Source organism: Phoca vitulina, unplaced genomic scaffold (assembly GCF_004348235.1).
Source record: "Phoca vitulina isolate PV1807 unplaced genomic scaffold, GSC_HSeal_1.0 scaffold21, whole genome shotgun sequence".
NCBI lineage: Eukaryota > Metazoa > Chordata > Mammalia > Carnivora > Phocidae > Phoca > Phoca vitulina.
Genome location: NW_022589724.1, coordinates 23,689,242 through 23,701,492, shown reverse-complemented (window position 1 = coordinate 23,701,492; position 12,251 = coordinate 23,689,242). Strand labels below are relative to the sequence as shown.

General features: G+C 37.0%; 1 protein-coding gene across 1 annotated transcript in view; it reads left to right on the top strand.

The window, feature by feature from the left end:
- PPP6C (protein phosphatase 6 catalytic subunit) overlaps positions 1-12,251 on the top strand; it is a 37,817-nt gene that overhangs the window by 17,707 nt on the left and 7,859 nt on the right. Inside the window, exons 2-4 of the mRNA XM_032418408.1 lie at positions 4,645-4,740; positions 10,826-10,891; positions 12,006-12,147. Of these exons, the coding sequence (XP_032274299.1) occupies positions 4,645-4,740; positions 10,826-10,891; positions 12,006-12,147 (304 nt within the window). The remainder of the gene's footprint in view (positions 1-4,644; positions 4,741-10,825; positions 10,892-12,005; positions 12,148-12,251) is intronic.

Here is a 12,251-nt window from a genome sequence, read left to right as displayed (position 1 = left end):
ACAGAGGATTTTTAGGGCAGTGAAACTATTCAGTATGATACTACAATTCTGTATACATGTCATTATACATTTGTCCAAACCCATAGAATGTACAATACCAAGAGTGAACCCTAATGTTAACTATGGACTCTGCATAATAATGATGCATCAGTGTAGGTTCATCAGTAACAAATGTACCACTCTGATATGGAATGTTGATAGTGGAAGAGGCTGTATGTATGTGTTTGTGAGCAGCAGATATATGGGAATTCTCTGTATCTTCTCAATTTTACTGTGAACCTAAAACTGCTCTAAAAAATAAATTCTATTTAAAAGGTAAAAACAGTAAGAAAGTCTTTCCTTGGAGTCTAAACTATCTCAATAATGACTATTAACACCCTTGCAGTTACTTAAGCCAAAAAAAAATTTTTTTTGAAGATTTTATTTATTTATTTGACAGAGAGAGACACAGCGAGAGAGGGAACACAAGCAGGGGGAGTGGGAGAGGGAGAAGCAGGCTTCCTGCCAAGCAGGGAGCCCGATGCGGGGCTCGATCCCAAGACCCTGGGATCATGACCTGAGCCGAAGGCAAACGCTCAACGACTGAGCCACCCAGGCACCCCAAGCCAAAAAAATTTTTTAAAGATTTATTTATTGGGGTGCCTGGGTGGCTCAGTCAGTTAAGCGTCTACCTTTGGCTCAGGTCATGATCCCAGGGTCCTGGGATCGAGCCCCATGTGGGGCTCTTTGCTCAGCAGGGAGCCTGCTTCTCCCTCTCCCTCTGCCTGCCGCTCTGCTTGCTTGTGCGTGCTCTCTCTCTGTGTCAAGTAAATAAATAAAATCTTTAAAAATAAAAAAGATTTATTTATTTTTTAGAGAGAGAGAGCACACGAGTGGGGGGAGGGACAGAGGGAGAGAATCTTCAAGCAGACTCCCTACTGAGCGCGAAGCAAAGCCCAATGTAGGGCTTGATCTCACGACCCATGAGATCATGACCTGAGCCAAAACCAAGAATTGGACGCTTAACCGCCACCCAGGCGCCCCTTAAGCCAAAAACATTGAGTCATCCTTGATTCCTTTCTTTCAATACTCTCTTTCCAACTGTTCTCAAATCTAGTGGATGCTGTGTTCAGAAAACATCTGGAATTTGTTCACTTGTGACCATTTCCTACTTTAATGATGCTGGTCCAAGCCAGTATTAACTTTTACCTAGATTATTGTAGAAACCCCCTAAGTGGTGTCCTGTTTCTGCCTTTACCTTTTTCCTATTCCTGAGTTCCTCATAGCCCATAAAACATAGCAGACATAAGATCATAATCACTCCTCTGCTTAGGGCCTCCCAATGGCTTCCTGTTAAAAGCTACCTTCACCCCCAAGGACCTAAAAATATTCTGTGGTGCTCTCCTGTTTTTTTTTATTCAGTCCACTAACCACTCCAGCTTTGATGTTTCTGAGACAGCAAGCATGCTTTCTTCTAAGCATTTTGCACTTACTATTCTCTCTGGCTGCAATACTGTTCCCCCATAACCTTACCTTTTTCTGATTTTTGCCCAAAAGTCACTTCATCAGTAAGGCTTCTGTGCTCACCCTATTTAAGATATCAGTACTGCCTCCCGCCCCTGCCACTATTTACTCCCGTTACAGTGCTTAATTTTTCTCCATTCCTCCTACCACTATCTGAAAAAGTAGTATGAATATATATTTTACTTACTTCTTTATTTTCTATATCTCTCCTCATTAGAGTGTAAGCCTCTTGAGAGCAGGGCTTTTAGTCTGTTTGGTCTTTTTATTTACTTTGTTTCTGGAATTACTAGTATCATATTAGGCTCTCAGTAAATATTCAAGATAGTACAGTGAAATGAGGTAGGTAACCTGGATTCCAGATCTGTTGCTAAGATTAAGTAGCTTAGTGACCTGAGTGCTTGTGGGTCTCAGTCTTATCATCTGGGTCAAGTGAAAGATTTGACACAGGTGGTTTTTAATGCAGTGAGGTAATAGAAGTGTGTATGTATATATATATATATATATATATATATATATATGTATATATATATATATAGGTCTCTGTCCCTAGTTCTTTTTTTTAGATTTTTATTTTTTAATTTTAATCTTTTTTTTAGATTTTATTTATTTATTTGACAGAGACACAGAGAGGGAACACAAGCAGGGGGAGTGGGAGAGGGAGAAGCAGGCTTCCTGCTGAGCAGGGAGCCCGACACGGGGCTCGATCCCAGGACCCTGAGATCATGACCTGAGCCAAAGGCAGACGCTTAACCCACTGAGCCACCCAGGCACCCTAAATTGTAGCTTTTAGATTTTTATTTATTTATTTATTTTTAAAAGTAATCTCTACACCCAATGTGAGGTTCATACCTACAACCCCAAGTTCTAGAGTCGCATGCTCTACCAACTGAGACTCCATGCTGAGCATGGAGCCTGATGCGGGGCCAATCCCACAACCTTGAGGTCATGACCTGAGGCGAAACCAAGAGTTGGAGGCTTAACCAACTGTGCCCCCCCAGGAAGCTCTTAGATTTCTTAATCATTTCATTATGCTTGTGTAGTTGTTGTTGTTGTTTTTAAGTAAGCTCTACATCCAACGTGGGGCTTGAACTCATGACCCTGAGAAGCCAGCAAGGTGCCCCTTTTTAATTAATCAACTAATTTTTATTTTTAAATATTTTTTTAATGCTTGTGTAGTTTAATTTCTCCTTTCTTGGCCGACCTATTATAAAATCTGGTAGGGCCTCTGACTGTACTATAAATTGGTCTCAGATGGAAGGTAGGTTCTCCCCCAGTTCTCCATGTGCAGCAGGACTGTACACTTCCTTCTCCACTGCACTGTTGTGAGAATCATTTTCCTTCTACGAAATCTTTTGATATGAGTGTTTTCAGAGGATAAATATTTTTTAAATGCAAACACTTAAAGAGTTTTTTTTAAAAAGTAGGGTTGACGCCTCAATTTTAGGTTTACATTTGTAATTAATTAATTTTAATCTTTTAATTTTGAGATAACTGGATTTATTTGTAGTTGTAAGAAGTAATACTGAGAGATCCCATGTACCCTTCCTTCAGTTTTACCTAGTAAGGTCATGTAGAACTATAGTAAAAATACCAGAACCAGGATATTGACGTTGATACAACCCATGATCTTGTTCAGATTTCTCCAGTTTTACTTATACTCATTTGTGTGTGTGTATTTATTTCTCTGCAATTTTATTACATCTGTAGTTTTATGTATCCAATACCATATTCAAGATACTTCCATTACCACAAGAATTCCTCATTTTGTCCTTTTATAACCATACCCACTTCCTTCCTGCCACCCCTAATTTCTGGACCCCTGGCAACCACTAATGTGGTCTCCATTTCTTTTTCTTTCTTCCTTTCTTCCTTCCTTTCTTTCTTCCTTCCTTCCTTTCTTTCTTCCTTCCTTCCTTTTCTTTCTTTCTTTCTTTCTTTCTTTCTTTCTTTCTTTCTTTCTTTCTTTCTTTCTTTCTCTTTCTTTCTTTCTTTTCTTCTTTCTTTCTTTCTTTTTCCTTCCTTCCTTCCTCCCTTCCTTCCTTCTTTCCTTCCTTTCTTTTTTAAGATTTTATTTATTAATTTGACAGAGAGAGGACACAGAGGGAGAACACAAGTAGGGGGAGTGGGAGAGGGAGAAGCAGGCTTCCCACAGAGGAGGGAGCCCGATGTGGGGCTCGATCCCAGGACCCTGCGATCATGACCTGAGCCGAAGGCAGATGCTTAACCGACTGAGCCACCCAGGCACCCCTGGTCTCCATTTCTATAAATTTGTTATTTCAAGAATGTTATATAAATGGAATCATACAGTATGTAACCTTTGGGATAGGTTTTTTTTCTCACTCAGCGTAAACCTCTTGAGATTCATCCAGGTGTGTCAGTAGTTTCTTGTTATTGCTGAATAGTATTCCATGGGATAAATATACCACAATTGGTTTAACTATTCACTTGTTGAAGGACACCAACTTATTTCCAGTTTTTGGCTGTTATGAATTAAGCTTCTGTGGACATTTGTGCACAGATTTTTATGTGGACATAAATTTTCATTGCTAAGAGTGCAGTTGTTAGGTCATATGGTAAGTGCATGGTTTGCAATTTACTGTATTTATTTATTTATTTAAAGATTCATTAATTCATTTTAGAGGTGGGAGGAGGAGGGGCAGAGGGAGAAGGAGAGAGAAACCCAAGCCGACTCCGTGCTGAGCATGGAGCCTGCTGCAGGGCCTGATCTCCCAACCGTGAAATCATGACCTGAGCCAAAACCAAGAGTCGGGTGCTCTGCTGACTGTGCCACCCTGGTGCCCTGCCATTTACTTTAAAAATTAGTAGATAAAAACCTTTTCCTATTAGAATTATTTACTCTTACATTTGCTGGTGAAAAGTATCATTTTACAGTTTCTTTAAAGCTGTGTTCTAGAACCTATTGTCTGTGTGGACAGGGAGTTTGCATTTTGGAATAGCTGTTGTATCATCCTCAGGCATTATGAGATGAAGGTGGAAGCTGACGAATCAAACCACAGAATCGTTAAAGGGTAGTTTCCTTTCCTATGAAACAATATATGTGTTAGTTCTTGTCTTTTTTGTATTCGATCCTTAGTTTTAATATTGTAGTGAAAGGTTGCATTTTATTTTCTCTTCTTACAGCGGCTATGTGACTATGTTTGTGACCTCCTCTTAGAAGAGTCAAATGTCCAGCCAGTATCGACACCAGTAACAGTGTGTGGAGACATACACGGACAGGTAAAATTTCATGAGCAGATTTTTAGCTTTTGTACTGTCCATAGTCCATGTGTGTTTCCACTTATGCTGCAAAAAAGCCACCAGAAAAACAAGAAACAAAAACAGCTGGTCATTTGATAGATTGCCTCAGTCTGTGTGACACTAATGATTCCTGGTTACTATTACAGTGAGTAAAAGCAGTGGTCAAATTATTCATGGAGTTTGTTGAAATTATACTTGCAAAGTGGATAGAATGCAGCATTATTGCTCTGTGAAGGGGGAGAGAGAAAATAAATGTGGACAGCTCACAGTGATTGTGATTAACAGGCGGTGCTTTGGTTTTAGGTGCTAATTTTCTATTCTATTTTCTATTCTATTCATTTCTGTTTATTCATTCTATTCACTCGTCACATTTTATTGAAAATGTATCATTTCCTTAGTGGGAATGAGAATAACAAAGGTTCAGAAAGATAAAACTGTTGGTGCATGATTTTACAGCAAGTCACTGCTAGAATTGGAGAAAGATTAGTCTTGTGTTTTCATCTGCTGGGTTTTTGTTTTTAAGAGTTTGAAGACAGTGGCAGGAGGAGTATACCTCATCTTTAGATTCTTATGTCAGTGTGTAGCCCGGTTGGAAACCCTCTGTGTATTTGTAGAGGTGTTGTGTGTGTGTGTGTGTGTATGTTTTTTTATAACTGGGAATGAAAGCTGAACAGAACACTCACTGTCTGCTGTATGCATACAATGGAGTTGTGGCTATAAGACATATATTGTAAACAATATATTTATCAATGCCAGCAGGACTTGCTGTCATCTGTGCCATTTCCCTGCCTTGAATGACTGCCTAAAGGAGCAGAAATGTGTGTAAATTGGTTGTGATTGAGGGCTGCTCCGTGAATTAAGTTCTATTTTGACCACTTTAGAGGGCTGTTTTCTTTTTTGGTTTTCAATTTGTTCTCTGGGTAGTTGAGGTCATAATAAATCTGGCATTTGCATGTTATCAGCTTCTAAATAGAGAGCCCATTATGTCATCTCTGATCTGTTGAAAGATTTATTTATTTATGTGAGGTGGGGGGAGGGGTGGGAAGAGGCAGAGGGAAAGGGAGAGAGAACTCAGGCCGACTTGGTGCTGAACACGGAGCTTAGGCGGGGCTCGATCTCAAATCACGAGATCGAGTCCTGAGCTGAAACCAAGAATTGGACGCTTAAATGACTGTGCCACTTAGGCCTCCATCTCAGATCTTTTAAAATCTTAGTTCTCTAGAGTAGACTTTAGGAGTGCATTTCTTAAAATTTCCATATAAGTTCTCTGCAAAAATATAATAAACATTTGTATTTTTGCTAAGATAAATGATACTAATATAAGCATGCCATAACACGTTCCTGAGTGCTGAAATAAATCAAGTAATGTTTTCCCCTGATTATAATATTAAAATTGATGGATTACCTGGGTTATCAGGACTTTCTAGTACATAATTTACAGCCACTTTTTAGTATGTAATTTACAGCCATGATCAAAGGTCAGGAAATTAGAGACAACTTCAAACTACTAAAATTAATTAAAATAATAAAATTTTACTTTTGTAGTATATATACACCTTCAGTCAAATGTACAATTCTAGCTAACATCTTCTTGTGTTTTGAAGGTTAGCAAAGTGCTTTTTCACATATTCCATGTCGTATTTTTTCAAGAGTCCTGTAAGATTGAATTATTCTGTAGAAAAGGAAACTTAGACTGAAAGATGGAAGAATTAGCCCAAACTCACACAGCTACTAAGGGACATAGTTGAGATTTGAAACTTAACTTTGGTGCTGGTGTCCATGTTCTTTTTAATTTTTTTTATTGAAGTATAGTTGGTATACAATGGGTTACATTAGTTTCAGGTGTAAGCCCATGTTAAGACTACCACCAAATTGAACATTGTTTCTCTTATACTTGACCCTTTATATCACTTGCTAATCAAAAGCATGGGACTTTTGGAGCTTCCAAATGTATGTAAGATATATCCTTTGGGATTTGTAGAGTTGTCTTCTCCTTGGGCCAGTTCTGGCATTGTAAGATTGGATTATGAGTATAAATAAACTCATTAAAAAATTTTGGCAAGCATAAAGTGCTGAGAAGCATTGAAACAGTGTAAGCTAGTGAGGAGATTGTGGACTTCATTGTCAGAGCTTGGTTTAAATCCTGGCTTGGCTACACATTAACTGTTCAAGAAGTCACTTCGGCTAGGTCACAAGTTTTTTAGGTATGGCCTGTGGACCTTTGAAGGTCTGTAAGGTGGTACAAAATCAATTGAGGGTAAAACTGCAGGTATCTCAGCATGAATCAAGGGAGTAGCACCAGACTGTGCTCATTGTTAGTGTATTCTTCACCAACATGCATGCACAGTAAAATAAAATGCCAGTATCACTTAAGGATGTCCTTGATGATGATACTGACCTGGCAGGGGAGATACCATGATCACAAAGAATGTCCTTGATGAAGCAGTAATATTAATTGTAATTCTTAACCCTTGAGTTGATACATCTTTTGAATAGTCCTATGATGGAAACAGGAAGTATGCATAGAGCACATCTGCTGCATACCAAGGAAAGATGGTTTGCTCAAGGAAAATAGTTGTGTAGTTTTTTGTATCACAAGCTGAAGTAGCTTCTCTTTTTGTGGAACACTATTTTTACTTGAGAGAATGAATGACAAGCTATGGGTATTTGGCAACCATCTTTGCAACAGTGAAGGAGTGAGCCAGTCACTTCAAGGAAAACAATTGACAGTATTTATTGCCAGTGACAAAATTTGAGTTTTCAAATAATGAGAATTTTAGAAAATTTGAGCCCACCATCTTGATGGCAGAGTGTCAGCTTCTGATGTTTAAAGACTTTTCTGTTGGTGGTGATAGTAACAAATACAGTTTTTTGGTGATGTATAATGAAATATCATTTCTGTTTTCCAAATGACCATTGTGTTAGCCACTGAGAGTGTTAGCCCTACTAACAGAATAGGAAAAAGATCATTTATCAAGTGTTGATATATTAAAAGAATATGCACCATTATCTCTAAAGATTATTAAAATATTCTTCCTTTTTGTAAAATACACTTGTGTGAAGCTGGATTTTCTTCATATACTTTCATCACTATATCCCAGCAGATTAATGCAGAGGCAGATTATGAAAATCTAGCCATATTCAGTTTAGCCAGACATTAGATTTGTTTTATTTTTGAAAACCTTGTTTATTTTTCATTAGAAATATGTATATCTTACTATTTAATGAGTTGTTACTGATTTAAAAAATTAAATATTAAAAATGATTAGTTTTAATTTCCAATATGGTCAGTAGCAACTGATATAAATTATATAAGCAAAAAGTTTTTGGGCACCTGTAAGTTTTAAGACTATGAATAGGTCCTGAAACTAAAAAGTTTAAAAACTACTGAGCTAGCCAACTATTTCCTTGTCTCTATTGATGGAATAAAATCCACTTCTCAGGATTGCTTTTTTTTTTTTTTAATATTTTATTTATTTATTTGACAGTGAGACCGCGAGAGAGGGAACACAAGCAGGGGGGGAGTGAGAGAGGGAGAAGCAGGCTTCCCGCTGAGCAGAGAGCCCCATGCGGGGCTCGATCCCAGGACCCTGGGATCATGACCCGAGCTGAAGGCAGGCGCTTAACAACTGACCCACCCAGGCGCCCCTCAGGATTGCTTTTATTTTAAAATGAGATTTACAGGGGTGTCTGGGTGGCTCAGTCGGTTAAGTGCCCAGCTCTTGGTTTCAACTCAGGTCATGATCTTAGGGTCGTGAGATCGAGCCCCATGTTGGGCTCTGCACCCAGGATGGAGTCTGCTTCTCTCCCTTTCTCTCTGCTCCTCCCCCCGCTCATGTGCACGCTGTCTCTCTCTCTAAAAATAAATAAATAAATCTTTTAAAAAAATAAAATGAGACTTACAGAGTGTCCATGATGTGGAAAACATATAATAGGTGGTAGAAATTATTTGTGAAATGATGAGGTGAGCTTCCAGTAATGTAGGACGAGCTTAGTTGTCTGCACGTGTTCTCAGTAAATGTTTATTATGTTAAAGAATTTTGGAAAAAACTTCCATTATGGAGTAGGAACTGTTGGGTCCCTGCAGCAGAATATTTGATCATCTATTAAATATATATAGGGTAAATGGAAACTTACAACATTTTTATTTAAGAACATATTTCTATAACTATCAATAGAAAAGTTTAAGGACGCTCACTCTTCCACCATACCTTTACAAAAGCAACTGTTTCATGAAACTTAAATGTTCCCTTTCTGACTCTGTGTGTATACATAGTAAAATTGTGTAGTTTATTATAGTTATAGTTTTGTGTTCCATTCTTTTCCCTAATCATTTTTCCGTTTTGCTACATAGTTTCCATTATAATCTTTATTCATGATTGGTCCAGGTCTTGAGTTGGTAGATCATACTTTATTAAAATAGTCTCTTATGTTAGTCATGAAGGTTGTTTCTTTTATTATTATAAATGATGTTGTAACACATTTTCTATATATTCACACAGCATTTACTTATTTATTTATGTACTTATTTATTTATTTATTTATTTTTGCCCTTAGGATATAGTCACAGAAGTGGAATTACTAAGCCAGAGTAACACATATTTTTATTGCTCATGCTGTGTGTATATATATAAACATATATGCTATGTAAATGATATATGATATACATGCATCATATATACATCTGTGGGATGGGAATAGAGAAGTGTACTTTTTTTATAAAGATTTATTTATTTATTTTAGAGAGAGCCTCTGGAGGGGGTGGGGCAGAGAGAGGAGAGAGAATCCCAAGCAGACTCAGCCCCATGTGGGGCTCAATCCCACAACCCTGGGATCAGGACCTGAGTCAAAACCAAGAGTCGGACAGTCAACCGACTGAGCACCCAGGTGCCCTAAGAAATATACTTTCAAAGGGAAGGGCTCCACATGGTAGAAATGGACAGCAAATACGTTGGACAAATAATAGACTACCACTTGACTGAAATTGAACACTGTTTCATTTATTTGCTTGCTAATTTTAAGAAGATAAGGAAAATTTTTTTTAAACTTTCTAAAGTTTTTTTTTTTAACTCTAAGCAAGGAACAACTTCAGACTTATGAAATACTGTTATAAAGCGTAGTGCTTTATTTCTTTTAGTAGTTAACATTTAAATTTCAATTTTGTTCACGGTGACCACCGTTTTAAGTGTTAGAAATTTAATAATTTTATTTTCAAGTGTAAAAGATAACTGTGTAGGAAATGATTAGCTGTACTTGGTACAATATATTATAGTAAATTCCTTTAATCCAAAATCCTTTCTTAGAAAAACTGAAGTTTTCTTTAGGAATTAGGATTAAGATAATCTAGTTGACTGAGATTACCACATGTACAATTTGTCAATTACCAATTTTCAGTGAAATAGAATATGATGAAATATACAATTCTTTTTTACTGATTATTGAGAAGACACTCCACAGCTAAAGAGCCTGAGGGTATACATCTCCAAAGTAGAGTGTAGGAAGGTAGGTTGATGTGCTCTACATGATGCTGTGAAGTGTCATGTAAATTCATTCAAAAAAAATTCTTATCTACTCGTTTCCTTATCTTTTGTCTCATTAAAATAGATGCTGAGTATGGAGTGGGGTGGTTAGGTTAGCTTATTAACAAGTTAGATAACTGATCAGTTATTTCAAATTCTCAAATGGTGGGGCACCTTGCTGACTCAGTTGGTGGAGTATGTGACTCTTGATCTTGCGGTTGTGAGTTCAAGCCCCACGTTGGGCATAGAGATTACTTAAAAAATTCTAGATGACAAGATAAAATGAAAGAAATTTGAGGGGGAAGGCCTATAACATTAATGATCTAGGAATGACTCTACTGGTAATTGTGAGATATATTTTAGTGCTTTTTTTAGACTTGAGAGCTGTGTGCTTGGCAGTTTTGCTTACACTTTATTTCTTTTTATAAGTGTCAGTATTTGAGGGCTTCTTAATTACATGCTTCTTTACACATTTCGCTCTCAGTTTTATTATTTTACTCCTTCACAGGAATTTGTAATCAGCATATATTGCCTTTCTTTTATAGTTTTATGACCTTTGTGAACTATTCAGAACTGGAGGTCAGGTTCCTGACACAAACTACATATTTATGGTATGTAAACCCCAATGATACCACATACTTATTTAAAATGGAAAGGGTCTGACTTATTACATGTACATTACATAATAATTTCATTGTCATGTGACATTCACTAATTATATGAAAAGGCCATGCGATACTTTTTTACATTTTGCCATGTTGTCTAGTTGAAAATAATTGCTTTAGTAAATTGCCATATGCATAGGACTGGGTTGTAGCCCTAAGTAATGGTTGGCAGAAAAATAGTCCAGAACCACCCAACTTTAAGGCACAGATCTTCAATTTACTGTTATTTTATCACACTTTTTTTGAGCATTCATTTTCATCTGTTATCAGTCTGTGGATTGATGAATATATGCACATATTTGCTTACTTTGCTTTTGGAATGTAATGTTACTGTTGAATTTTTTCTAAATCCTATCATTTTCCTTCATTCTAAAGATTTCTGGGTCATTTTCCTATTCTTTTAGCTGTTTTCCTATTGATCTAACATTGTCCCAAGTAAAACATTAATGGGAAGTGTAAATAGTATGACTTCACATGCAGTTGTTAAATACACAGCTGAACTTAGAACACTGTTATAATTATGGTATCTGCTTTTACAAAAACACTATTTCTTCGAGTTGATAGTTTTTCTGATATAGTTAAGGTGATTTTGGGGGCGCCTGGCCGGCTTAGTCAGAAGAGCATGCGACTCTTGATCTCGGGGTCGTGAGTTTGAGCCCCATGTTGGGTGTAGAGATTGCTTAAATAAATAAATATTAAAAAATAATAAAGTGATTTTTGAAATTCATTTAAAAATTTTTGATTCTCATATGACCTTTTAGAAACATCTGCTAATGTAGGTAATAGAGAATTGGAAAAATGATGGCTTTGCAGGGAAGATCCTTGAGAGAATTGCACAGCAGGTTCCTGTAGGCCTCCTGAATCATAAGACTAGCACATTTAGTAGACACCGCTTATTTACTTTGAGTTTTTTGTTAAAACCCAATTTCCAAGTAATTCAACATTTGACTCTTCATTTTTGTTATTTTTGGCCGTGTCTCTGAGTTTGCACACTTTGGTATAATTTTAAAAAATATTGTTGCTATTGTATTGTTTCTAACTCTAAACTTTTACTCTACAGGGTGATTTTGTAGACAGAGGTTACTATAGTTTGGAGACCTTCACTTACCTTCTTGCACTAAAGGCTAAATGGCCTGATCGTATTACACTTTTGCGAGGAAATCATGAGAGTAGACAGATAACACAAGTGTATGGATTTTATGGTAAGACTTTCTATTTCTCTGATTCTGAATATTGTTTTACTTTCCTCTTTGGGAGAAAAGCCATACAAGTCATACATGTGCTTTATAGTAAAATTAGAAATACA